This window comes from Elephas maximus, chromosome X (genome assembly GCF_024166365.1).
Source record: "Elephas maximus indicus isolate mEleMax1 chromosome X, mEleMax1 primary haplotype, whole genome shotgun sequence".
NCBI lineage: Eukaryota > Metazoa > Chordata > Mammalia > Proboscidea > Elephantidae > Elephas > Elephas maximus.
This window is the reverse complement of record NC_064846.1, coordinates 99,105,763-99,131,627: the sequence shown is the minus strand read 5'-3', so window position 1 is coordinate 99,131,627 and position 25,865 is coordinate 99,105,763. Positions and strand designations below refer to the sequence as shown.

At 39.3% G+C, this 25,865-nt stretch overlaps 1 protein-coding gene across 1 annotated transcript in view; it reads right to left on the bottom strand.

Moving 5' to 3' along the window:
* Positions 1-25,865, bottom strand: part of TEX11 (testis expressed 11) — a 515,004-nt gene that overhangs the window by 292,687 nt on the left and 196,452 nt on the right. The window contains 1 exon segment of the mRNA XM_049871470.1: positions 17,643-17,721. Within this exon segment, the coding sequence (XP_049727427.1) occupies positions 17,643-17,721 (79 nt within the window).

The following is a 25,865-nucleotide window of genomic DNA, read 5'->3' as shown; positions in this document are numbered from 1 at the left end:
AAGACCACAGCCTTCAGTCTGGATTACACCTGAAGGTTAAGAAAATGAAAATCCTCAAAACTGGACCAATAAACAACATTATGATAAATGGACAAAACACTGAAGTTGTCAAGGACTCCATTCTACTTGGATGAACAATCAAAACCTACAGGAGTAGCAGTCAAGAAATAAAATGATATATTGCATTGGACAAATCTGCTACAAAAGGCCCCTTTAAAGTTCTAAAAAAGCAGTCATTTTGATGACTAAGGTGTGCCTGACCCATGCCATGGTCTTCTCAGTCACCTTAAATGTATGTGAAAGCCAGATGATGAAAACAGGAGAAGAACTGATGAATTTGAATTGTGGTGTAGGCAAAACATATTTAATATACCATTGACTGCCAGAAGAATGAATAAATCAGTCTTAGAAGAAATACAACCACAAAGCTCCTTAGCAATGAGGATGGTGAGACTTCATCTTGCTTACTTTGGACATGTCATCAGGAAAGATCAATAGCTAGTAAAAGTTATCATATTTGGTAAAGTAGAGGGTTACTGAAAAACAAGAAAAACCCTCAAAGAGATGGACCGACAACAACCTCAAAAATGTGCTCCAACATATCAAAGATTATAGAAATGGCACAGAACCAGGCAGTGCTTTTTTCTGTTATACATAAGGTTGCCATGAGTCAGCAACTAACAATAACAAGAGTGGAAATTAATGAAATAGAAAACAGAAAAACAAAAGAGAAAGTCAATGATAGCAAAAGAAAAAGAGAGAAGACTGAAATTATTAGAATCAAAAATTAAAAAGGAGATATTATCACCAATCTTACAGAAATAAAAAGGGTTATAAAGGAATACTATGACAATTGTACACCAACAAATTGGATAAATTAGATGAGATGGATAAATTCCTACAAAGACATAAACTACTGAAAGTGACTCAAGAAAAAAATAGACAATCTGAACAGACATACAATAAGTGAAGAGATTAAAACAGTAAGCAAAACACTAAAAAAAAAAAGACAAGGCCCAGATGAATTCACCAGTAAATTCTACCAAAAATCCAAAGAAGAATTACTACCAATTCTTTTTAACCTCTTCCAAAAACAAATAGAAGAAAAGAGATCATTTCCCACGTCAATCTATAAACCCAGAATTATCCTGATAACAAAACCAGGCACAGACAAGCAAAGTCCAGACTAATACCTTTTATGAACGTGGGTGCAAAAATCCTCAGCAACATACTAGCAAACCAAAAGCAGAAACATATAGAAAGAATTATATACTACGGCCAAGTGGGATTTCTCCCAGGACATAAGGTCGGTTTAATATCCAAAAATCAATTAATGCAATACCCGATAACAATACAATTTTTTAAAATCACATGATCATCTCAAATGATGCAGAGGAAACATTTGACAAATTCCAACACACTTTAATGATAAAAACAGTCAACAAACTAAGAATGGAAAGGAATTTCCTTGACTTGATAAAGGACATCTATCAAAAACCCCCAGCTAACGTCATACTTAATAGTGAAACATTGGATGCTTTCCCTCGTAAGGTCAGGAAGAAGACAAGGATGTCCACTCTTGCCACTTCTATTCAACATTGTATTGGAGGTTCTAGCCAGGGCAATTAGGTAAGAAAAAGAAATAAAAGGCATCCAGGACGGAAAGGAACAAGAGAAACTACCTCTATTTGCAGATGACATGATTTTGTATAGGGAAAAATCATAAGGAATTCACTAAAAAATCATTAGAACCAATAAATTAGTTCAGCAAGGTTTCAGAATACAAAATCAAAAAATAAAAATCAATTATATTTATATATTCTTTTTTAAAATAATATCTTACTGTTTTTTCATTGTATTTCTATATTCTTGTAATGAACAATCCGAAAATTAAATTATGAAAACAACTCCATTGACAGTAGCATCAAAACAATAAAACAGGAATAAATTTATTAAAAGTAGTGCAAAACTTACACTTTGAAAACTACAAAACATTGTTGAATCAAAGATCTAAATAAATGGAAAAATGTCCTATGTTCATTAATTGAAGACTAGAATTGTTAAGATGGCAATACACCCCAAACTGATCTACAGATTCAGCCCAGTGCAGGGCCAGATTATCCAATAAGCAAGGTATGCATGGTCCCAATTGTGCCTTCTCACCAATCTGAAGTGCACAATTTCACCTGTCACCCACGATGTCAAAGATGTGGTGAAACTCATGTGAAATTGCTCACCACAGATTAGCAAGTAAATGCAATTAAACCCTTGTGTACCTTGCTCAATACAAACCGGTGCATACTATGCTTATTGGTTAATCTGCCCCTGGCCCAATCCTTATCAGAATCCCAGGTGATTTCTTGAACAAATTGACAAGCTGATTTTACAATTCACTTGGAGTTGCAAGGGACCCAGAATAGACAAAACAACTCTGGAAAAGAAGGATTCAAACTTCCAGATTTAAAAAATTAATACAAAGCAACAGTAATCAAGACAGTATGGTAGTAGCACAAGGATAGATATATAGACCAATGGAATAGAATTGACAGTCCAGAAATAAACCCACATATTTATAGTTAATTGATTTCTGACAAAGGTGCTAACACCTTTTGTCATAGATTGAATTGTGTCCTCCAAAAAATATGTGTCAGCTTGGTTAGGCCATGATTCCCAGCATTGTGTGATTGTCCTCCATTTTGTGATTGTAATTTTATGTTGACAGGATTAGGGTGGGATTGTAACACCACCCTTACTCAGGTCACCTCCCTGATCCAAGGTAAAAGGAGTTGCCTGTACCACCTTTTATCTCTCAAGAGATAAAAAGAAAGGGAATCAAGCAGAGAATTGGTGACCTCATATCACCAAGAAAGCAGCACCAGGAGCAGAGTGTGTCCTCTGGACCTGGGATCCCTGTGCCTGAGAAGCTCCTTGACCAGGGGAAGATTGAGGACAAGCACCTTCCTCCAGATCCAACAAAGAGAAAGCCTTCTCTTGGAACTGACACCCTGAATTCGGACTTGTAACCTACTAGACTGTAAGAGAAGAAATTTCTCTTTGTTAAAGCCATCCACTTGTGGTATTTCTGTTAAAGCAGTACTAGATGACTAAGACACCACTCAATGGGAAAAGAACAGCTTTCTCAACAAATGGTGCTGGGACAACTGAACAGCCACATGCAAAAGAATGAAGTTGGATTCTTACCTCACACCATACACAAAAATTAACTCAAAATGGATGAAAGACCTAAATGTTAGAATTAAAACTATAAAACTCTTAGAAGAAGACATAGGGGTAAATATTTATGATCATGGATTTGGCAAAGGATTCTTAGATATGACACCAACAGCGGGAACAACAACTATAGAAAAAGTAGATTTCGCCAAAATGTAAAACTTTTGTGCTTCAAGGTACTCCATAAAGAAAGTGAAAAGACAACCCACGGAATGAAAGAAAATATTTTCAAATCATATATTGGATAAGGACCTTGTATCAAGAATATATAAAGAACTCTTAGAACTCAATGATAAAAAGACAAATAAGCAAATTAAAAAGGGGGCAAAGGATCTGAATAAACATTTCTCCAAAGAAGATATACAGATTACTGCCCCATAGAGTTTCCAAGAGCAGCTGGTGGATTCAAACTGCCGACCACTGGTTAGCAGGTGAGCTCTTAATCACTGCGCCACCAGGACTCCAAATTTCCAATAAACACAGGAAAAGGTGTTCCACATCATTACTCTTCACAAAAATGAAAATCAAAACTGCAATGAGATTCCATTTCATATTCACTCGAATAGCTAGAATCAAAAAGTCAGATAACGACTGTTGGCAAGTATGTGGAGAAATTAGAACCCTAATACACTGCTGCTAGGAATGCAAAATGGTGCAATAACTTTGGAAAACAGTGTTCCTCAAAAGGTTACACACAGAGTTTCCATATGACACAATTCCACTCCCAGGGATATGCTCAAGAGAAATGAAAACATATGTCCATTCAGAAACTTGTACGAGAATCTCCACAGCAGCATTATTTATAATAGTCAAAAGGTGGAAATAAACCAAATGTTTATCAATGGATGAATGGGCAAAAAAATGTGGTATATCAATACAATATTATTTGGCCATGAAAAGAAATGAAATACTGATACATACTACGACATGGATGAACCTTGAACGCATCACACTAAATGAAAAAAGCCAGTCACAAAAGACCACATACTGTTATCATTTCATTCATAAGAAAGTCCAGAATAGGAAAACCTATACAGGCAGAAAGTGGATTAGTGGTTGTCAGGCTAGAGAGGTGGGGAAGGAGGGCGATAGCTAAAGGATAATGGGTTTCTTCTTGAGGTGATGAAAATGTTCAAAAATTGACTGTGGTGATGGTTTCACATATCTGAGTATATGTCGGTGTTAGGTGCCGTCGAGTTGGTTCCGACTCATAGCAACTCTACACACAACAGAATGAAACACTGCCCAGTCCTGTGCCATCCTCACAATTGTTGCTATGCTTGAGCCCATTGTTGCAGCCACTGTGCCAATCCATCCCGTTGAGGTTTTCCTCTTTTTCACTGACCCCTCTACTTTACCAAGCATAATGTCCTTCTCTAGGATCTGATTCCTCCTGATAATGTGTTCAAAGTATGTAAGACGTAGTCTCGCCATTCTTGCTTCTAAGGAGCATTCTGGTTGTACTGCTTCTGAGTATATACTAAAAACTGTACACATTAATGGGTGAATTGTATGGTGTGTGAATCATATCTCAGTAAAGCTGTTTAAAAAACAAAAACAAAAAGAAGAGCAAATGAAAAAAAGATAAATCATAACTTGACACTCAGAATATGGGAGAAAATAAGGAATTGTGGGGACTACGGATTACGCCTCAACATAAAGAAAACAAAAATCCTCACAACTGGACCAATAAGTAACTTCATGATAAATGGAGAAAAGACTGAGGCTCTGAACGATTTCATTTTACTTGGATCCACAATCAACACCCACGGAAGCAGCAGTCAAGAAATCAAAAGACGCATTACATTGGGCAAATCTGCTACAAAAGACCTCTTTAAAGTGTTGAAAAGCAAAGATGTCACCCTGAAGACTAAAGTGCACCTGACCCAAGCCATGGTCTTTTCAATAACCTCATATGCATGAGAAAGCTAGACAACGAATAAGGAAAACCAAAGAAGAATTGGCGCCTCTGAATTATGGTGTTGACAAGAATACTGAATATACATATCATGGACTGCCAAAAGAACAAAGAAATCTGTTTTGGAAGAAGTACAACCAGAATGATCCTTAGCAGCAAGGATGGTGGGACTATGTCTCACAAAGTTTGGACATGTTGTCAGGAGGGAACAGTCCCTGGAGAAGGACATCATGCTTGGCAAAGTAGAAGGTCACCAAAAAAGAGGAAGACAGTCAAGGAGATAGATTGACACAGTGGCTGCAATAATGGACTGAAGCATCACAACAACTTTAAGGATAGCGCAGGACCAGGCAGTGTTTAATTCTGCTGTGCACAGAGTTGCTATGAGTCAGAACCGACTCCGAAGGCACCTAACAACAACAACGATGACAAACAGGAGAGCACATGCCCCATGTCTAAAGGTAGCAACTGCTACTTAGCTCCAATTCATCACTACTTAGTGGGAATACTGGCCAATTGTTTCCAGATTTTTCTCTTCCCCCCCCCCAAGAGAATCCAATGATCCAGATTTTTATGTGAAATGTCCTGAATGTTAAATGTTGGCAACTAATTTAACCCTATGCAATACATCTCTGGCCATATTCAGTCCGTGGTCCACCAGTTCACAAACTCTTTCCTATGCGATAAATTCCTTCAGAATGTAGTACTGGGATAAAAGTTCGTCAGTCTTGAACTATTCTTCTACCACAGTGGTAGAAAGTGTGAGTTCTGCAATCAGGTTTGAATTTTAGTTTTGATCCTTGCTAACTGTGATTATAGGCAAATTTTTGTTTCTAAGCCTCATGTTCCTCACCTGCAAAATGGAGTTGATCAAAGTAATTACCTTATAAGTATTTTATGAGATATAATGTAAAGGGCTTAGAATGGTGTCTGGAATAAAGCAAGTGTCTGGTAAATGTTAGCTTTTATCATTCAATAATAAATATTATGTAAACCATCATATTATCATTTTTTCCTTGGCTGCAAGGAAGCACACAGTTAAATTTAATACTTCATCACACTAGCTATATTAACCATTGTGTCTGGCACATTTGCTTCCTCATTTTCAGGGTTTTAATTTTAAAAGCTTTCTTAAACTCGAATGTAGGAAGTTTCAAACCATTTTTTGAAGGAGGTAGGACACAAACCCCCCAAATTTAAAAATAAATAATTAAGTCCCTTGAAATTTTTGTGGACAAGATGAAAGAAGTTAGGCTATGTTGTTGTTAGGTGCCGTCGAGTCGGTTCCGACTCATAGTGACCCTATGTACAACAGAACGAAACACTAATCAGTCCTGCGCCAACCTCACAATCGTTGCTATGCTTGAGCCCACTGTTGAAGCCACCGTGTCAGGCTATCTCCTTGAGGGTCTTCCTCTTTTTTGTTGGCCCTCTACTTCACCAAGCATGACGTCCCTCCTAATAACATGTCCAAAGTATGTAAGATGTAGTCTCGCCCTCCTTACTTCTAAGGAGCATTCTGGTTGTAATTCTTCCAAGACAGATTTGTTCGTTCTTTTGGCAGTCCAACACCCACAATTCAAAGGCCTCAATTCTTCTTTGCTCTTCCTTATTCATTGTCCAGGTTTCACATGCATATGAGGCTATTGAAAAGACCATGGCTTGGGTCAGACGCACCTTAGTCTTCAAGGTGACATCTTTGCTCTTCAACACTTTAAAGAGGTCCTTTGCAGCAGATTTGCCCAATGCAATGCGTCTTTTGATTTCTTGACTGCTGCTTCCATGGGTGTTGATTGTGGATTCAAGTAAAACGAAATCCTTGACTTCAATCTTTTTCCCTGTTTATCATGATGTTGCTTATTGGTCCAGTTATGAGGATTTTTGTTTTCTTTATGTTGAAGTGTAATCCATACTGCAGGCTGTGTGATCTTTGATCTACATCAGTAAGTGCTTCAAGTCCTCTACACTTTCAGCAAGCAAGGTTGTGTCATCTGCATATCGCAGGTTGTTAATGAGTCTTCCTCCAATCCTGATGCCCTGTTCTTCTTCATATAGTCCAGCTTCCTGGATTATTTGTTCAGCATACAGATTGAATAAGGATGGTGAAAGGATACAACCCTGATGCATACTTTTTCTAACTTTAAGCCACGCGGTATCCCCTTGTTCTGTTTGAACCACTGCGTTTTGATCTATGTACAGGTTCCTCATGTGCACAATTAAGTGTTCTGGAATTCCCATTCTTCACAGTGTTATCCATAATTTGTTATGACTCACACAGTCAAATGCTTTTGCGTAGTCAATAAAACACAGGTAAACATTTTTCTGGTATTCCCTGCACTCAGCCAGGATCCATCTAAGATCAGTAATGATATCCCTGGTTCCACATCCTTTTCTGAATGCATCTTGAATTTCTGGCAGTTCTATGTCGAAATACTGCTGCAGCCACTTTTGAACGATCTTCAGCAAAATTTTACTTGCGTGTGATGTTAATGATATTGTTTGATAATTTCTGCGTTTGGTTGGATCACTTTTCTTGGGAATAGGCATAAGTACAGGTCTCTTCCAGTCAGCTGGCCAGGTAGCTTTATTCCAAACTTCTTGACATACACGAGTAAGCACTTCCAGTGCTACATCTGTTTGTAGAAATATCTCAACTAATATTCTGTCAATTCCTGGAGCCCTTATTTGCCAATGCCTTCAGTGCAGCTTGGACTTCTTTCTTCAGTACCATTGATTCCTGATCATATGCTACCTCCTGAAATGGTTGAATGTCGACCAATTCTTTCTGGTATAGTGCTTGTTTTTTAAAACAATGTTTTATTCGAAAACAGTCACGAACATTTGTTTATGTATTGTCTACGACTACTTTTGTGCTACAATGGCAGAGATAAATAATTGTAATAGAGACTGTATGGTCCACAAGCCTAACATATTTACTGCCCGACCTTTTAAGAAAAACCTTGCCAACTCCTGAATTAGATGAAGACAGGTAGCATGCCTACCAAATCTGAAGATGACACAAACTAGAGTAAACACATTGGATGACAGAATCAGAATCCACAAACATCAGGACAGGAGAAGAAACAGGATATAACAATCACGATAAAATTTAATAGCTAAAAAGTATGGCTACGGGGTACTTAATCAACCATAAAAGTAGAGGATGAAGAATTCAGGGATTCAGAGCAACTGATAGCAACTGATATTGTAAATACCTAGTTCTGTAAATTCAGTAAATGAACCAAATGATGTGACTGTCAGAAAAGAGCTAATTTAAATGTTACCTGCATGAAAATAATTATTTCTTTTCATCTAGAACAGCACTGTCCAGTAGAACTTCCTGTGATGATGTAAATGTTCTCTATCTATGCTGTCCAATAGGGTAACCTCTAGTCACATGTGGTTACTGAGATCTGATGTATGCCTTAAATAACTACATTGTGGCTAGTGACTACTGCAGTAAAATTTATCACGCCAGAACCTGAGTCAGGCAGAAATGTGTCAGAGAAGAAAAATTCAAATATTTTCCCCTAAAATGACTGATAGAGAAGTGATAAGACTGTACCCTCTCAAAGGCGGAAAATCTGCAAAACGGGGAAAAGCAAGGCAGACCTGTCAAGTCCCGGCTCTCACAGGTTTCACTGTACATTGAGCAGTGCAGGATTAGAACATTTAGAAAATGAAAAGTATGCAAGATTGGTCAGATCACATCTAGAGTATTGTGTTCAGTTACAATTGTCACACTCACAAACTAGAAAGTAGCCAGAAAGTGACCACATCATGAACAATATTAGAACAAACTGTGGTAATGAAGAGCTGTAAAGTAAAAGATTTAGATGTTACCATGTGGCAGAAAAAGCAAAAGTAGAAATTATAGAAAAACAAGTATGAATTTGATATGAGGCAGAATTTTCTGATACATCTTTGTGAAATATAATGGGCTCCCCTCTTCTAGAGGTGTTAGGTATAAATTGAATTGTGTCTTCCCAAAATATGTATCAACTTGGCTAGGCCATGATTCCCAGTATTACATGGTTGTTCTCCACTTTGTGATCTGATGTAATTGTCCTATGTGTTGTAAATCCTAATCTCTGTGGTTAATGAGGCAAGATTAGGTAGTATTTAAGAGGATTAGGGTGGGATACAAAACCCTTACTCAGGTCACAGCCCTGATCCCATGTAAGGGGAGTTTCCTTCCTTGGGGTGTGGCCTGCATCACTTTTTGACTTACAAGAGTGGAAAGGAGAAAGAAGAGAGCAGAGAGAGAGGGATCTCTTACCATCAAAAAAAGAAGAGCTGGGAACGGAGTGCTGTCCTTTGGACCAGGGATCCCTGTCATGGATTGAATTGTGTCCCCCCAAAAATATGTGTATCGATTTGGCTAGGCCATGATTCTCAGTATTGTGTGATTGTCCACCATTTTGTCATCTGATGTGATTTTCCTATGTGTTGCAAATCCTATCACCATAATGTTAATGAGATGGATTATCAGCGGTTATGTTTATGAGATCTACAGAATTAGATTGTCTTGAATCAATCTCTTTTGAGATATAAAAGAGAGAAAAGCCAAGCAGAGAGACAGGGGACTTCATACCACCAAGAAAGCAGCACCAGCAGCAAAGCCCTTCTTATGGATCCAGAGTTCCTGTGCAGAGAAGCTCCTAGTCCAGGGGCAGATTGATGACAAGGACCTTCCTCCAGGGCCAAGAAAGAAAGCCTTCCACCGGAGCTTATGCCCTGAATTTGGACTTCTGGACTGCTAGACTGTTAAAGAATAAACTTCTGTTTGTTTAATAAAGCCATCCCCTTGTGGTATCTCTGTAATTGTAGGACTAGATGACTAAGACAGAATTTGGTACCGAGAGTGGAGTATTGCTCTAACAGATACCTAAAATGTGGAGGTAATTTTGAAACTGTGAATGGATAGAAGACGCAAAAGGAAATGAGGAAAGCTGTTACAATGGAGATGGCACAGATGGCAAGAAGCAGCAGAGAACTGGCAGTTGCAGAGAACTGGCAGCGCAAGAGAAACAGCAGCAGCAGAATCAGGAGACCAGCACGACACAGTGCTGAAGCTGGCCAATGGAGCGAGAGAGCTGGGTGCTTCTAAGACAGGGAGCAAAGGCCCTGAGATCGGAGGGTGCCCGTTTGAGAAATAGCAAAGAGACTGGTGTGGTTAGAGGAAAAGCAAGTAAAAAAGAAACAGACTATACTATCAGGGAGGTAATAGGGGGCTGAGTGTGGAACCTAGAGACTTAGTAAGACAGAGAACAGAGGGGCCCCCAAATCTGCAAACAAAGTAACAAGAAATTGGCCAGGGCACAGAAACAAAGCCATTCCCCAGAACAATGGGGCAGGGTATCTAAAAATAGCCTGCAAACTTCTTTAAAGTTGCCTTTCAGAAGCAGCTGGAGAAAACCAGGCCCAGGGACATGCGTAGAACATCCACCTCTGGACGCTGTGTGACCTTCCACCAGGGGCAGTGAGGGTTTACAGCCCCAGCCAGGGAATCAAACCCGGGGAATGAGAGACTGCGCAGGCACAACACCTCATAATAAGTCCTGCTTCGAATCCCAGGGGCCTCCAAGACAGGAGCCATCTTGAAAAGCTTCTGGGTGCGCACCTTAGTTAACACATCCCCTCCTGTGTCCATGAATAAACATGAATCTTTTCCCACCCAAGAATTTTTTTAAAAACTAGGGTCTGTCTTTTGTTCTGTGAGATAAGGGTATGCGTTGCTCCAGGCCTTCCTCATCTCCGTCTCCGCCTGCAAGCCTCTTCAATAAAGCTTTGCTCGAGTGGAAAACTACGTGCCTTACCTGCTCATTCTTGACCAGTGAGAGGCAAGAGCCTTATTCTGGTAACACCTCTGTGTAGGAGGCTTCCTGGTGGAGTGGGGTGCCTCTGAGCACTTATCAGTGGAGCTAGACTTGCTGACCCATGGAGCAAGAGAGCTGACTGCCTTCTGGCCAAAGTTTACTGGCGGAGTGGGGTGTCTCCAAGCACTTATCAGTGGCACCACAGAGCTTGGAAACACTTGCCCCAGCAGGGCAGACTCAGACAAGGCCCGAGAAACCAAGAGGCCAAGGAAGCAGAAGCTGAAGATACAAGGAACACAGGAAGCTGAGCTGCCTCAGTCTCAAAGCGTGCAGATATGGACTCTGGAGTTTCTAAGGGTGGAGTTGCCACTCAGATGGACTAGGACAATGGCGCACCTAAAGCTGAGGGAGCAGAGTTGCTGTTCCAGTGGGCCTGGAAGGCAGAGCTGAAGCCCAGGGCCAAAGGGCCTCTACCCAGAATCAGGAGAGCGTGGCCAATACCTAGAGTCTAGAGGGCAAAGCCATTGTGTAAATGGTCTCAGAGAACAAAGGGTTATTTGCAAAGCCTTGAGAGCTAATGTAATGTGTTCTGCTGACTTGCTTGTTGCCTGTTATTCCTTATTTCCTTACAATTTTTCCCTTGTAATGGCAATATCTAGCTTGTGCCTCTTCCACCATTGTACATTGGAAGCAGGTAGTTTGTATTCTGGATTTCAGAGATGAAGAGCAATCTTTGGATTTTGGACTTGGAGTTGAATCAAGACTTTTGCTATAATATGATGGGGTGAATGTGTTTTACATGTGGCAAGGACATGAATTTTTGGGGGCCAAAGTATGGAGTGTCATGGATTGAATTGTGTCCCCCCAAAGTATGTGTATCAATTTGGCTAGGCCATGATTCCCAGTATTGTGTGATTGCCCACCGTTTTGTGATTTCCCTGTGTGTTGTAAACCCTATCACTACGATGTTAATGAGATAGATTAGCAGCAGTTATGCTGATGAGACCTACAAGATTAGATTGTGCCTTAAATCAATCTCTTTTGAGATATAAAAGAGAGAAGCAAGCAGAGAGACAGGGGGACCTCATACCACCAAGAAAGCAGCACTAGGAGGAAAGTGCTTCCTTTGGATTGGCATTCCTGTGCAGAGAAGCCCCTAGTCCACAGGAAGATAGATAACAAGGACCTTCCTCCAGAGCCAGCAGAGAGAGAAAGCCCTCCCCTGGAGCCGTTGCCTTGAATTTGGACTTCTAGGCTACTAGACTGAGAGAATAAACTTCTGTTTGTTAAAGCCATCCACTTGTGATATTTCTGTTGTAGCAGCACTAGATGACTGAGGTAGTCCCTGTATTGAGAACCTCCTAGATCCAGGGGAAGGCTGATGTCCAGACACATGGAGATTTCAAAACAACACTGGGCTCACAGATATTGAAAGGAGACAATGAACTTCCCCCAGAGTCTACAGAAAAAGAAACCCTTCCCCTAGAATTGGCACCCCAAATTCAAACTTCTAGCCTTCTAAACACTAAGACAATAAATTTCTGTTTGTTAAAGACATGCACTTGTGGTATTTCTGTGATAGCAGCACTAGATAACTAAGACAGTGTTCCAGGAGAGGTTGAATGACTTCTTATCCAGAAAGTCATGGAAAATTCATGTATCAGGCGGTAAACTGATCTAGAGCAAGAGTCCTCAAACTACATTCTGTAGGTCAAACCCAGCCAACTGCTTCTTTTGGTAAATAAGATTTTATTGCAACATAGCCAGGCCCATTCATTTATATAGTTCCTGGCTGCTTTCACACTACAACAGCAGAGTTGAGTAGACGTGACAAAGACTTTATGACCTGCAAAACCTAAAACATTTACTATCTGACATTTTACAGAAAAATTGTACTGATTTCTGGTCTAGAAGAGTGGTTCTCAGAACCACCTGGAGAACTAATAAAGAATAGAAGCCCAGGCTTGTTGAAGTAAGATGGGGCCTGACCTCTAAATTTTTATCAAGTTCCCTAGTGATTTTATTTTTGACACTTTAAAATAGTTGTACTTTTTTATATGTTGCTTGAGAAAATGCTTAGTAACATAAAGCTTCACATAACACTTTTATAATACTTAGTACATGTTAGGTAGGGTTGTGGTAAAGAATAAACTCAGTAACATACAATGAAAAATGTTTACTTGTCATTTACATTATAAATCGGTGGCTGTGGTTTGGTTGCAGAATGTTCCATGTGCCTTTTTCTAAATTTATTTTGTTTCTTGTTGTTGTTGAGAATATATACAGCAGGTCATTCACCAATTCAACAATTTCTACATGTACAATTCAGTTACATTGATTACAATCTTTAAGTTGTACAACCATTTTTACCCTCCTTTTCCGAATTGTTGCTCCCCCATTAACATGTTCTCACTGCCCCCTAAATTTTCCACCTTATCTTTCACGTTGTTGTTGTCGATTTGATCCCATACAGACAGCTCTTAGAAGAGCGCAATTCTCAAGGCAGACATTCTTTACTAATCAAGCTAAACTACTGTTTGGTTTAAAGAAAATGTTAGCGGATTTTTTGGTATAATTTTAACGTTTAAAGATTATCTCATAGCAACAGTTTCAGGGGTTCATCCACCTTCAATGTCTCCAGGAAGTTTAGACTCCATGAGAGTTTAGAATTCTGTTCCACATTCTCTCCCTTTTCGCCAGGATTCCTCTATAGAATCTTCAATCAAAATGTTCAGTAATGGTAGCTGAGCACCATCTACTTCCTCCAATATCATGGCAAAGGAGTCAGTAGTTCATGGAGGCAATTAGCCACAAATTCCATATACTCCTCCTATTCCTTACTTTCCTTCTTCCTCTGTTGCTCCAGGCAAACAGAGGCCACTGGTTTTTGACAAGGGTACTAAGTACGCTCAATGGGGAAAGAAGACTGTGTTCAATAAATGGTGTTTGGAAAATTGGATTTCCACATGCAGAAAAATTAAAAAGGATCCATGCCTCACACTATACACAAAAACAAATTCAAAATGGATTAAAGATCTAAATGTGAAAACTAAAGCCATAAAATTCTTAGAAGAAAATGCAGGTGCAAGGCTGTCATCCCCAGCTTTTAACAATGGATTATCTAATATAATAACAAAAGCACAAACAGCAAAAGACAATATAAATAAATGGGACCTGATAAAAATTAATAATTTTTGTTCATCAAAAGATTTTATGAAAAAAATGAAAAGAGAAGTTGCAGACTGGGAGAATATCTTTGTAAACCATATATCCACTAGGAATCTAATAACATATATATATACATAAAACTTTGACAACTTAACAACAAAAAGACAAATAACCCAATCAAATAATGGGCCAAGGACTTGAACAGACTTTTTTTTTTTTTACCAAAAAGGACATTCAAATGGCCACCAAACACACAAAAACATGCTCACCATCATTAGCCAAAAGAGAAATGCAAATCAAAACCACAATGAGATATCATTTCACTCCCATAAGGATGGATAAGGAAAATAAAATAAAATAAAATCACGAATATTGGCAAGGATGTAGGAGAAATTAGAACCCTTATCCATTGCTGGTGGAAATGAAAAATCATATATCCACTGTGGAAAACAGTGGGGCAGTTCCTCAAAAAATAAAACTACCATATGGCCCAGCAATTCCACTGCTAGGAATATACCTAAGGAACCTGAAAGCAGAGATGCAAACAGACATATATACAACAATGTTCATTGCAACATTAGTCACAATAGCCAAAAAGTGGAAACAACCTAAATGCCCACCAAAGGATGAACGGATAAACAAAATGTGGTACATACGTACAATGGAATATTACTCAGCCAGAAAGAGAAATGAGGTCTTCATACATGTACAACATGGATGGATCTCAAAGACATAATGCTGAGTAAAATAAATCAATCACAAAATGACAAATATTATATGACCTAGTGATTTTTTTATAACAGCAATGTTGAGATATCATTCATATAACACACAATTCACCCATTTAATGTATGTAATTCAATGTTTTTTAGTATATTGTCAGAGTTGTGGAACCATTGCCACAATCAATTGTAGAACATTTTCATCACCCCAAAAAGAATCCCCATGCCCATTAGCCATCGGTCTTAGTTATCTAGTGCTACTATAACAGAAATATCACAAGTGCATGGCTTTAACAAACAGAAATTTATTCTGTCACACTATAGGAGGCTTAACCCGTTGCTGTTGAGGTGATTCCGACTCATAGTGACCCTATACTACAGAGTAGAGCTGCCCCATAGTGTTCCAAGGAGTAGCTGGAAGATTCAAACTGCTGCCTTTTTGGTCAGCAGGCAAGCTCTTAACCATTATGCCACCAGGGCTCCATTTAGGAGGCTACAAGTCCGAATTCAGGGTGCCAGCTCTAGGGGAAGGCATTCTCTCCCTGGTAGCTCTGGGGGAGTTGTTTCCTTTCAACACCTGTGGGAATCTTGGAGATCTCTACGTGATCTGGCATCAATATTCCCCTGGGTCTAGGAGGTTCTCAGCACAGAGACCCTGGGTCCAAAAGACGTGCTCTGCTCCCAGCTCTTCTTTATTGGTGGTAGTGAGTTTCCTCTCCTCTCTTCTTGCTTCTCTCTCCTTTTAATTCTTGTAGGGTAAAAGGTGTGACTCAAGCAAGGATGTGACTTAAGTAAATGTGTGACTTGAGTAAGGGTGTGACTCAAGATACACCCCATACTGATCCTGCCTCATTAACATACAACCTAACCTAAACTAACCTAACTCATTGCCATTGAGTCAATTCTGACTCATAGTGACCCTATAGGACAAAGTAGAACTGCCCCATAGGGTTTCCAAGGAGCATCTGGTGGATTCAAACTACCAAACTTTTGGTTAGCAGCCATAGCTCTTAACCACTGCACCACCAGGGATCCCATTAACATACAGAGGTCATGATTTACAACACATCACAAAAGGAAGAAAATTACATCAGATCACAAAATGGAGGGTAACACAATACTGGGAATCATGGCCTAGCCAAGCTGACATATATTTTTGGGGGACACAATTCAATCCATGATATCATCCCTCCTCATTTTGCCCAAATCCTCCAGCTCTAGGCAACCACTAATCTACTGTCTGTCTATAAATTTCCTTAATTCTGGATATTTCATGTAAACTGAATTATACAGTATGTGGTCTTTTGTAACTGGATTCTTTCATTTAGCACAATATAAATCAGTACTTCATTCCTTTTATGGCTGCATAATATTCCATTAAATAGATATACCCCATTTTATATATCCATTCATCAGTTGATGGACATTTGGGCTATTTCCACTTTATGGCTATCAAAATAATGCTGCTACGAACATTCGTGTACAAGTGTTTGTGTGAACAGGTTTTCAATCTCCTAAGAGTACAACTGCCAAGTCCTATGGTAACTTCCCCTTTACCTTATTGAGGAATTTCCAGGCTGTTTTCCAAAACAGCTTCATCATTTTATGTTCCTGCCAGCAATATATGAGGCTTCCAATTTCTCCACATCCTCACCAACATCTGTTATTATGTTTTTTGTTTGTTTGTTTCATTTTGTTTCTAGCCATCCCAGTGGGTGTGCATTTCATTGGTGGCTAATGATGTTGAGCATTTTTTTTATATGCTTATTCCCCAGTCATTCATCAAAGTTTGAGAGCCCTTGGTCTAGAAGAGCTTTAAGGTTCCTTTTGAGTACAAGAAGGGTTTTGGGTTTTTTGAGTACAATGATACAGTGAAGATAGAGCCAGAAAGATATATAACTTACTAAAGTATACTTGCTTTTGCCTTCCTGTTCCAAGTGATACTGGCCTGTAGGTTAACCTAGCCTAACTCCTGTTTTACAGAAACTTGACTATCTTAATCCATTTTTATTTTATTCATGCTAATATAAATCTTAGAATAAATTTTACTGTCATTTAAAGTCATTGTGATGATTATTGCTATGTGTCAACTTGGCTAGGCTATGATTCTCAGAGGCTTGGCGGACACTGGACGGGTTGCTTTTCCATAGTAATATAATGTAATCATCTTCCATGATGTGAAGTGGTATGATCAGTCAATCAGTTGAGAGAGGAGTTTCCTTGGGGGTGTGTCCTGCCTCTAGTATATAAATAGGTGCTCTGGCAAAGCTCGCTCTCTCTTTCAAACCTCTGGTTCCTGGGATGTAAGCCTGTAGAATTCTCCATCTTGCCACCTGCCCTGCAGATTTTGGATTCGCCAGCTCCTGCAATCTTGGGACCCAGCAGAAATCCCCAGCCTGCCACTGACCAACGGATTTGGGACTTGCCAGACCCACAACTATGTGAGTCATTTCCTTGAAGTAAATCTCTCTCTCTCTACACACACACACACACATAAATCTCTCTATATTTATAACCATACAAAAATGTCATATACACATATGAGACATATATAAGCAAATATCTCTACACTTATAAATATACATATATATATCACTAGTTTAACTTCTCTAGAGAACCCAGACTAAGACAGCCATTAAGCAAGCAGTTCCATCTTCTAATTTGATCAGTACAGTGGTAAACATTGTGCCCTCTGAGTATATGTCTTAATATAGTAAATATATATCAACAGAAACCTTAGAAAAATGTTAGTGTGTAGAGAAAAGAGAATCAATTCTTATGTACCTTTCATGATCTATCAGCAGTTTAGCAATGCTCAGACAGAAGTCTAAAGACATGCCAAGACGGAGTATTTCCAAGACAGCTAACAAAAAAAAGGAATAATTATATTAATTTCACTTTTGAGGAAGCTTACCTATTTTTACTAATCTTCCTCTATTCAAAATCTACCTACTAAATGTTTTCCACATTTTGTCTACCAATTTTTCAAAGTCTTTTTTTAAATTTATTTTGTTGTTTTGAGAATATGCACAGCAAAACATACACCAATTCAACAGTTTCTACATACACAATTCAGTGGCATTGATTACATTCTTAGAGTTGTGCAACCATTCTCACTCTCCTTTTCTGAGTTGTTCCTCCCCCGTTAACATAAATCCACTGCCCCCTAAAGGCTCCTATCTAATCTTTCCAAATACTATTGCCACTTTGAACGATATAGACAGTCCTTAACAGAACATAATGCTCAAGGCGGACATTCTTTACGAATTAAGCTAAACTATTGCTTTTTTTTTTTCAGAAGACTTCAGGGGATGTTCTAGGTTTAAGGTTTAAAGATAACCACAGGGCAATAGTTTCAGGGGTTCATCCAGCCTCCATGGCTCCAGAAAATCTGTAGTCCATAAGAAGTTAAAATTTTGTTTTGCACTTTCTATTTCCATCAGGATTCTTCCATAGAATCCTTGATTGAAATGTTCAGTAATGTCAGCCAGGTACCATCCACTTCTTCTGGTCTCATACCAAAGGAGGCCGTTGTTCATGGAGGCAATTAGCCAAACATTCTGTTTTCTTCTCCTATTCTTAATTCTCCTTCTTCCTGGAGGTAATTAGTCACGCATCTGTGAGTTTGTCATGCTGTGGTGGCTTGCATGTTGCTGTGATGCTGGAAGCTATGCCACCGGTACTTCAAATACCAGATGGATTGCCATGATGGACAGGTTTCATGGAGCCTCCATGTTAAGACAGACTACAAAGAACGATCTGGCAATCTACTTCTAAAAAATTGGCAAGTGAAAACCTTATAAATAGCAGTAGAACAATATCTGATATAGTGCCAGAAGATGAGCCTGTCAGGTTGGAAGGCACTCAAAATATGACTGTGGAAGTACTGCCTTCTCAAAGTAGAGTCAACATTAACAACGTGGAGGGAATAAAGCATTTGGGACCTTCATTTGCTGATGTAGAACGACTCAAGCCGATAAAATGCTGTGAATCAAAGTGAAAATAAAAAGCTGCAAACATCCATTAAAAATCAGAATGTGGAATATACAAAGAGTGAATCTAGGAAAACTGGAAGCCACCAAAAATGAAATGGAATGTGTAAAGATCAATATCCTAAGCATTAATGAGCTGAAATGGACTGACATTGGCCATTCTGAATAGGGCAAACATACAGTCTATTATGCCTGGAAGCACAAACTGAAGAAGAATGGTGTGGCATTCATTGTCAAAAAGATCATTTTAAGATCCATCTTGAAGTACAATGCTGTCAGGGATAGGATAATATCCATATGCCTACAAGGAAGATAAGTTAATACAACTATTCAAATTTACATACCAACCACTAAGGTCAAAGATGAAAAAATTGAACATTTTTATCAATTTCTGCAGTTTGAAACTGATCAAACATGCAATCAAGATGCATTGAAAATTACTGGTGATTGGAATGCGAAAGTTAGAAACAAAGAAGGATTGGTGATTGGAAAACACGGCTTTGGTGATAGAAACAATGTCAGAGATCGCATGACAGAATTTTGCAAGGCCAACAACTTCTTCATTGCAAATACCTTTTTTCAACAACATAAATGGTGACTATTACGTGGAACTCACCAGATGGAATACACAGGAATCAAATCGACTACATCTGTGGAAAGAGACGATGGAGAAGCTCAATATCATCTGTCAGAACAAGGCCAAGGGCTGAATGCAGAACAGACCACCAACTGCTCATGTGCAAGTTCAAAATGAAACTGCAGACAATAAACATGCAAAAAAAATTTTTTTTATGAGAGCCAATTGGGTTGGATGAGAGCCAAAGTATGAACTTCAGTATATCTCACCTGAATTTGGAGACCATCTCAAGAAAAGATTTCACACACTGAATACAATGAACAAAGACCAGATGAGTTGTGGGATGACATCAAGGACATCATACATGAAGAATGCAAAAGATTATTAAAAAGACAGGAAAGAAAGAAAAGACCAAAATGGGTGTCAGAAGAGACTCTGAAACTTGTTTTGAATGTAAAATAGCTAAAGCAAATGAAAGAAATGATGAAGTAAAAGAGTTGAACAGAAAATTTCAAAGGGCAGCTCAAGAAGATGAAGGAAAGTATTACAATGAAATGTGCAAAGACCTGGAGACAGAAAACCAAAAGGGAAGAACGCACTCAGCATTTCTCAAGCTGAAAGAACTGAAATAAAAAATCCAACCCTGGGTTGCAATATTGAAGGCTTATATGGGCAAAATGTGGAACAATGCAGGGAGCATCAAAAGAAGACGAAAGAAATACACAGTCACTGTACCAAAAAGAATTGGGTCAGTGTTCAAGCATTTCAGGAGGCAGCATGGGATCAAGAACTGATGGTATTGAAGGAAGAAGTCCAAGCTGCACTGAAGGCATTAGGGAAAAACAAGGGTCCAGGAATTGATGGAATACCAACTGAGATGCTTCATTAAATAGATATAATGCTGAAAGCACTCACTCATCTATGCCAAAAAGTTTGGAAGACAGTGAGGGGAAGGCTGGGGAGAAGAAATTATTAAGTAGACAGTAGACGAGTGTTAACTTTGGTGAAGGGAAAGACAACACACAATATAGGGGAACTCAGCACAACTTGACCAACGTAAAGTTATAGAAGCTGGCTAGACACAAACAAACACCTTGAGGGACCCAGTTACTGGGGTTGAGAGCTGGGGACTATAGTCTCAGCGGATTTCTAGGTCAACTGGCATAACATAGTTCATAAAGAAAATGTGTTACATCCTACTTTGGTGAGTAGCATCTGGGGTTGTAAAAGCTAGCAAGCAGAGAGCGGAGCCAAGATGGCGGACTAGGCAGACGCTACCTCGGATCCCTCTTACAACAAAGACACGGAAAAACAAGTGAATCGATCACATACATAACAATCTACGAACCCTGAACAACAAACACAGATTTAGAGACGGAGAATGAACTAATACGGGGAAGCAGCGATTGTTTCCAGAGCCTGGAGCCAGCGTACCAGTCAGGTACGGCACAAGCACAGAGACCTGCTCCACCCCCCTGAACTTACCCCGGGAGGGGGACCAGCCGGTTCCACGGGCGGCGTGGGACGCAGCCGGTAGGAGAAGCCCCCGGGAGGCAGTGACTGGTCTTGGAGCAGAAAGAGCAGCACCCGAGCCGGGGAACCGTCCCGCAGGGATTTGGACTGGACGCAGGTACGCCATAAACACGGAGAGTTGCTCCACCCCCCTGAACTAACCCCGGGAAGGGGACCAGCCGGGTCGCGCGGGTGGCGTGGGACGCAGCCGGTAGGAGAAGTCCCCGGGAGGCAGCGACTGGTAGTGGAGCGGGGAGAACAGCGTCCCAGCCGGGACACTCGGTCACGGCACAAGCACGGGGAGCTGCTCCACCCATCTGAACTAACCCCGGGAGAAGGCCGAACTGGTTCTCGGGGGCGGCACGGCCACGCGGCTGGAGGGATGAGAAGTCCCCGGGAGGCAGCGACTGATTTTGGAGTCGAGAGTGCACCGTCCCAGTAGGGGAGCCTTGACGCTGGGCATGGGGCTGGAAGCGGAGGATCTGACCGTGACTCCAGCGGGCCAGAGCCCCTGGGGGCAATCTCCACACAGCCAGCACACATAGGCGACGCGCCCGCGGGAATCTCAGATATAATAGTCATTCCAAGCAAGACAAGCAACTCTGGCTATATTCTGAGGTGCTACTCTCCTAACTCTCTGTTCCCTCCCCCACTCTCCCCAGGCGGCTTCATTAACATCTGAATAGCCTGAGCCAGAGGGAGAACTCTGATAGGGATCTGACTGCATTTTTTTTTAGCGGATTTTCTGGAAAAACTAGTTTCCCAGTGATGGCTCGGAGACAACAATCCATATCAAACCACTTAAAGAAGCAGACCGGGACAGCTTCTCCAGCCCCCCAAACAAAAGAATAAAAACCTTTCCCAAATGAAGATACAATCTTGGAATTATCAGATACAGAATATAAAAAACTAATTTACAGAATGCTTAATGATATCACAAATGAAATTAGGATAACTGCAGAAAAAGCCAAGGAACACACTGATAAAACTGTTGAAGAACTCAAAAAGATTATTCAAGAACATAGTGGAAAAATTAATAAGTTGCAAGAATCCATAGAGAGACAACATGTAGAAATCCAAAAGATTAACAATAAAATAACAGAATTAGACAACGCACTAGGAAGTCAGAGGAGCAGACTCGAGCAATTAGTATGCAGACTGGGACATCTGGAGGACCAGGGAATCAACACCAACATAGCTGAAAAAAAAATCAGATGAAAGAATTAAAAAAAAATGAAGAAACCCTAAGAATTATGTGGGACTCTATCAAGAAGGATAACCTGCGGGTGATTGGAGTCCCAGAACAGGAAGGGGGGACAGAAAACACAGAGAAAATAGTTGAAGAACTCCTGACAGAAAACTTCCCTGACATCATGAAAGACGAAAGGATAGCTATCCAAGATGCTCATCGAACCCCATTTAAGATTGATCCAAAAAGAAAAACACCAAGACGTATTATCATCAAACTCACCAAAACCAAAGATAAACGGAAAATTTTAAAAGCAGCCAGGGAGAAAAGAAAGGTTTCCTTCAAGGGAGAATCAATAAGAATATGTTCTGACTACTCAGCAGAAACCATGCAGGCAAGAAGGGAATGGGATGACATATACAGAACACTGAAGGAGAAAAACTGCCAGCCAAGGATCATATATCCAGCAAAACTCTCTCTGAAGTATGAAGGCGAAATTAAGATATTTACAGACAAACACAAGTTTAGAGAATTTGCAAAAACCAAACCAAAGCTACAAGAAATACTAAAGGATATTGTTTGGTCAGAGAACCAATAATATCAGATATCAGCACAACACAAGGTCACAAAACAGAAGGTCCTGATATCAACTCAAATAGGGAAATCACAAAAACAAACAAATTAAGATTAATTAAACAAAAACACACATAACAGCGAATCATGGAAGTCAATAGGTAAAAGATCACAATAATCAAAAAGAGGGACTAAATACAGGAGGCATTGAACTGCCATATGGAGAGTGATACAAGGCGATATAGAACAATACAAGTTAGGTTTTTACTTAGAAAAATAGGGGTAAATAATAAGGTAACCACAAAAAGGTATAACAACTCTATAACTCAAGATAAAAACCAAGAAAAACGTAACAACTCAACTAACATAAAGTCAAGCACTATGAAAATGAGGATCTCACAATTTACTAAGAAAAACGCCTCAGCACAAAAAAGTATGCGGAAAAATGAAATTGTTAACAACACACATAAAAAGGCATCAAAATGACAGCACTAAAAACTTATTTATCTATAATTACCCTGAATGTAAATGGACTAAATGCACCAATAAAGAGACAGAGAGTCACAGACTGGATAAAGAAACACGATCCATCTATATGCTGCCTACAAGAGACACACCTTAGACTTAGAGACACAAACAAACTAAAACTCAAAGGATGGAAAAAAGTATATCAAGCAAACAATAAGCAAAAAAGAAGAGGAGTAGCAATATTAATTTCTGACAAAATAGACTTTAGACTTAAATCAACCACAAAGGATAAAGAAGGACACTATATAATGATAAAAGGGACAATTGATCAGGAAGACATAACCATATTAAATATTTACGCACCCAATGACAGGGCTGCAAGATACATAAATCAAATTTTAACAGAATTGAAAAGCCAGATAGATACCTCCACAATTATAGTAGGAGACTTCAACACACCACTTTCGGAGAAGGACAGGACATCCAGTAAGAAGCTCAACAGAGACACGGAAGATCTAATTACAACAATCAACCAACTTGACCTCAGTGACTTATACAGAACTCTCCACCCAACTGCTGCAAAATATACTTTTTTTTCTAGCGCACATGGAACATTCTCTAGAATAGACCACATATTAGGTCATAAAACAAACCTTTGCAGAGTCCAAAACATCGAAATAATACAAAGCATCTTCTCAGACCACAAGGCAATAAAACTAGAGATCAATAACAGAAAAACTAGGGAAAAGAAATCAAATACTTGGAAAATGAACAATACCCTCCTGAACAAAGACTGGGTTATAGAAGACATCAAGGAGGGAATAAGGAAATTCATAGAAAGCAACGAGAACGAAAATACTTCCTATCAAAACCTCTGGGACACAGCAAAAGCAGTGCTCAGAGGCCAATTTATATCGATAAATGCACACATACAAAAAGAAGAAAGACCCAAAATCAGAGAACTGTCCCTACAACTTGAACAAATAGAAAGTGAGCAACAAAAGAATCCATCAGGCACCAGAAGAAAACAAATAATAAAAATTAGAGCTGAACTAAATGAATTAGAGAACAGAAAAACAATTGAAAGAATTAACAAAGCCAAAAGCTGGTTCTTTGAAAAAATTAACAAAATTGATAAACCATTGGCTAGACTGACTAAAGAAATACAGGAAAGGAAACAAATAACCCGAATAAGAAATGAGAAGGACCACATCACAACAGAACCAAATGAAATTAAAAGAATCACTTCAGATTATTATGAAAAATTGTACTCTAACAAATTTGAAAACCTAGAAGAAATGGATGAATTCCTGGAAAAACACTACCTACCTAAACTAACACATTCAGAAGTAGAACAACTAAATAGACCCATAACAAAAAAAGAGATTGAAACGGTAATCAAAAAACTCCCAACAAAAAAAAGCCCTGGCCCGGACGGCTTCACTGCAGAGTTCTACCAAACTTTCAGAGAAGAGTTAACACCACTACTACTAAAGGTATTCCAAAGCATAGAAAATGACGGAATACTACCCAACTCATTCTATGAAGCCACCATCTCCCTGATACCAAAACCAGGTAAAGACATTACCAAAAAAGAAAATTATAGACCTATATCCCTCATGAACATTGCTGCAAAAATCCTCAACAAAATTCTAGCCAATAGAATCCAACAACACATCAAAAAAATAATTCACCCTGATCAAGTGGGATTTATACCAGGTATGCAAGGCTGGTTTAATATCAGAAAAACCATTAATGTAATCCATCACATAAATAAAACAAAAGACAAAAACCACATGATCTTATCAATTGATGCAGAAAAGGCATTTGACAAAGTCCAACACCCATTCATGATAAAAACTCTCACCAAAATAGGAATTGAAGGAAAATTCCTCAACATAATAAAGGGCATCTATGCAAAGCCAACAGCCAATATCACTCTAAATGGAGAGAACCTGAAAGCATTTCCCTTGAGAATGGGAACCAGACAAGGATGCCCTTTATCACCGCTCTTATTCAACATCGTGTTGGAAGTCTTAGCCAGGGCAATTAGGCTAGACAAAGAAATCAAAGGTATCCGGATTGACAAGGAAGAAGTAAAGTTATCACTATTTGCAGATGACATGATTATATACACAGAAAACCCTAAGGAATCCTCCAGAAAACTACTGAAACTAATAGAAGAGTTTGGCAGAGTCTCAGGTTATAAAATAAACATACAAAAATCACTTGGATTCCTCTACATCAACAAAAAGAACACCGAAGAGGAAATAACCAAATCAATACCATTCACAGTAGCCCCCAAGAAGATAAGATACTTAGGAATAAATCTTACCAAGGATGTAAAAGACCTATACAAAGAAAACTACAAAGCTCTACTACAAGAAATTCAAAAGGACATACTTAAGTGGAAAAACATACCTTGCTCATGGATAGGAAGACTTAACATAGTAAAAATGTCTATTCTACCAAAAGCCATCTATACATTTAACGCACTTCCGATCCAAATTCCAATGTCATATTTTAAGGGGATAGAGAAACAAATCACCAATTTCATATGGAAGGGAAAGAAGCCCCGGATAAGCAAAGCACTACTGAAAAAGAAGAAGAAAGTGGGAGGCCTCACCTTACCTGACTTCAGAACCTATTATACAGCCACAGTAGTCAAAACAGCCTGGTATTGGTACAACAACAGA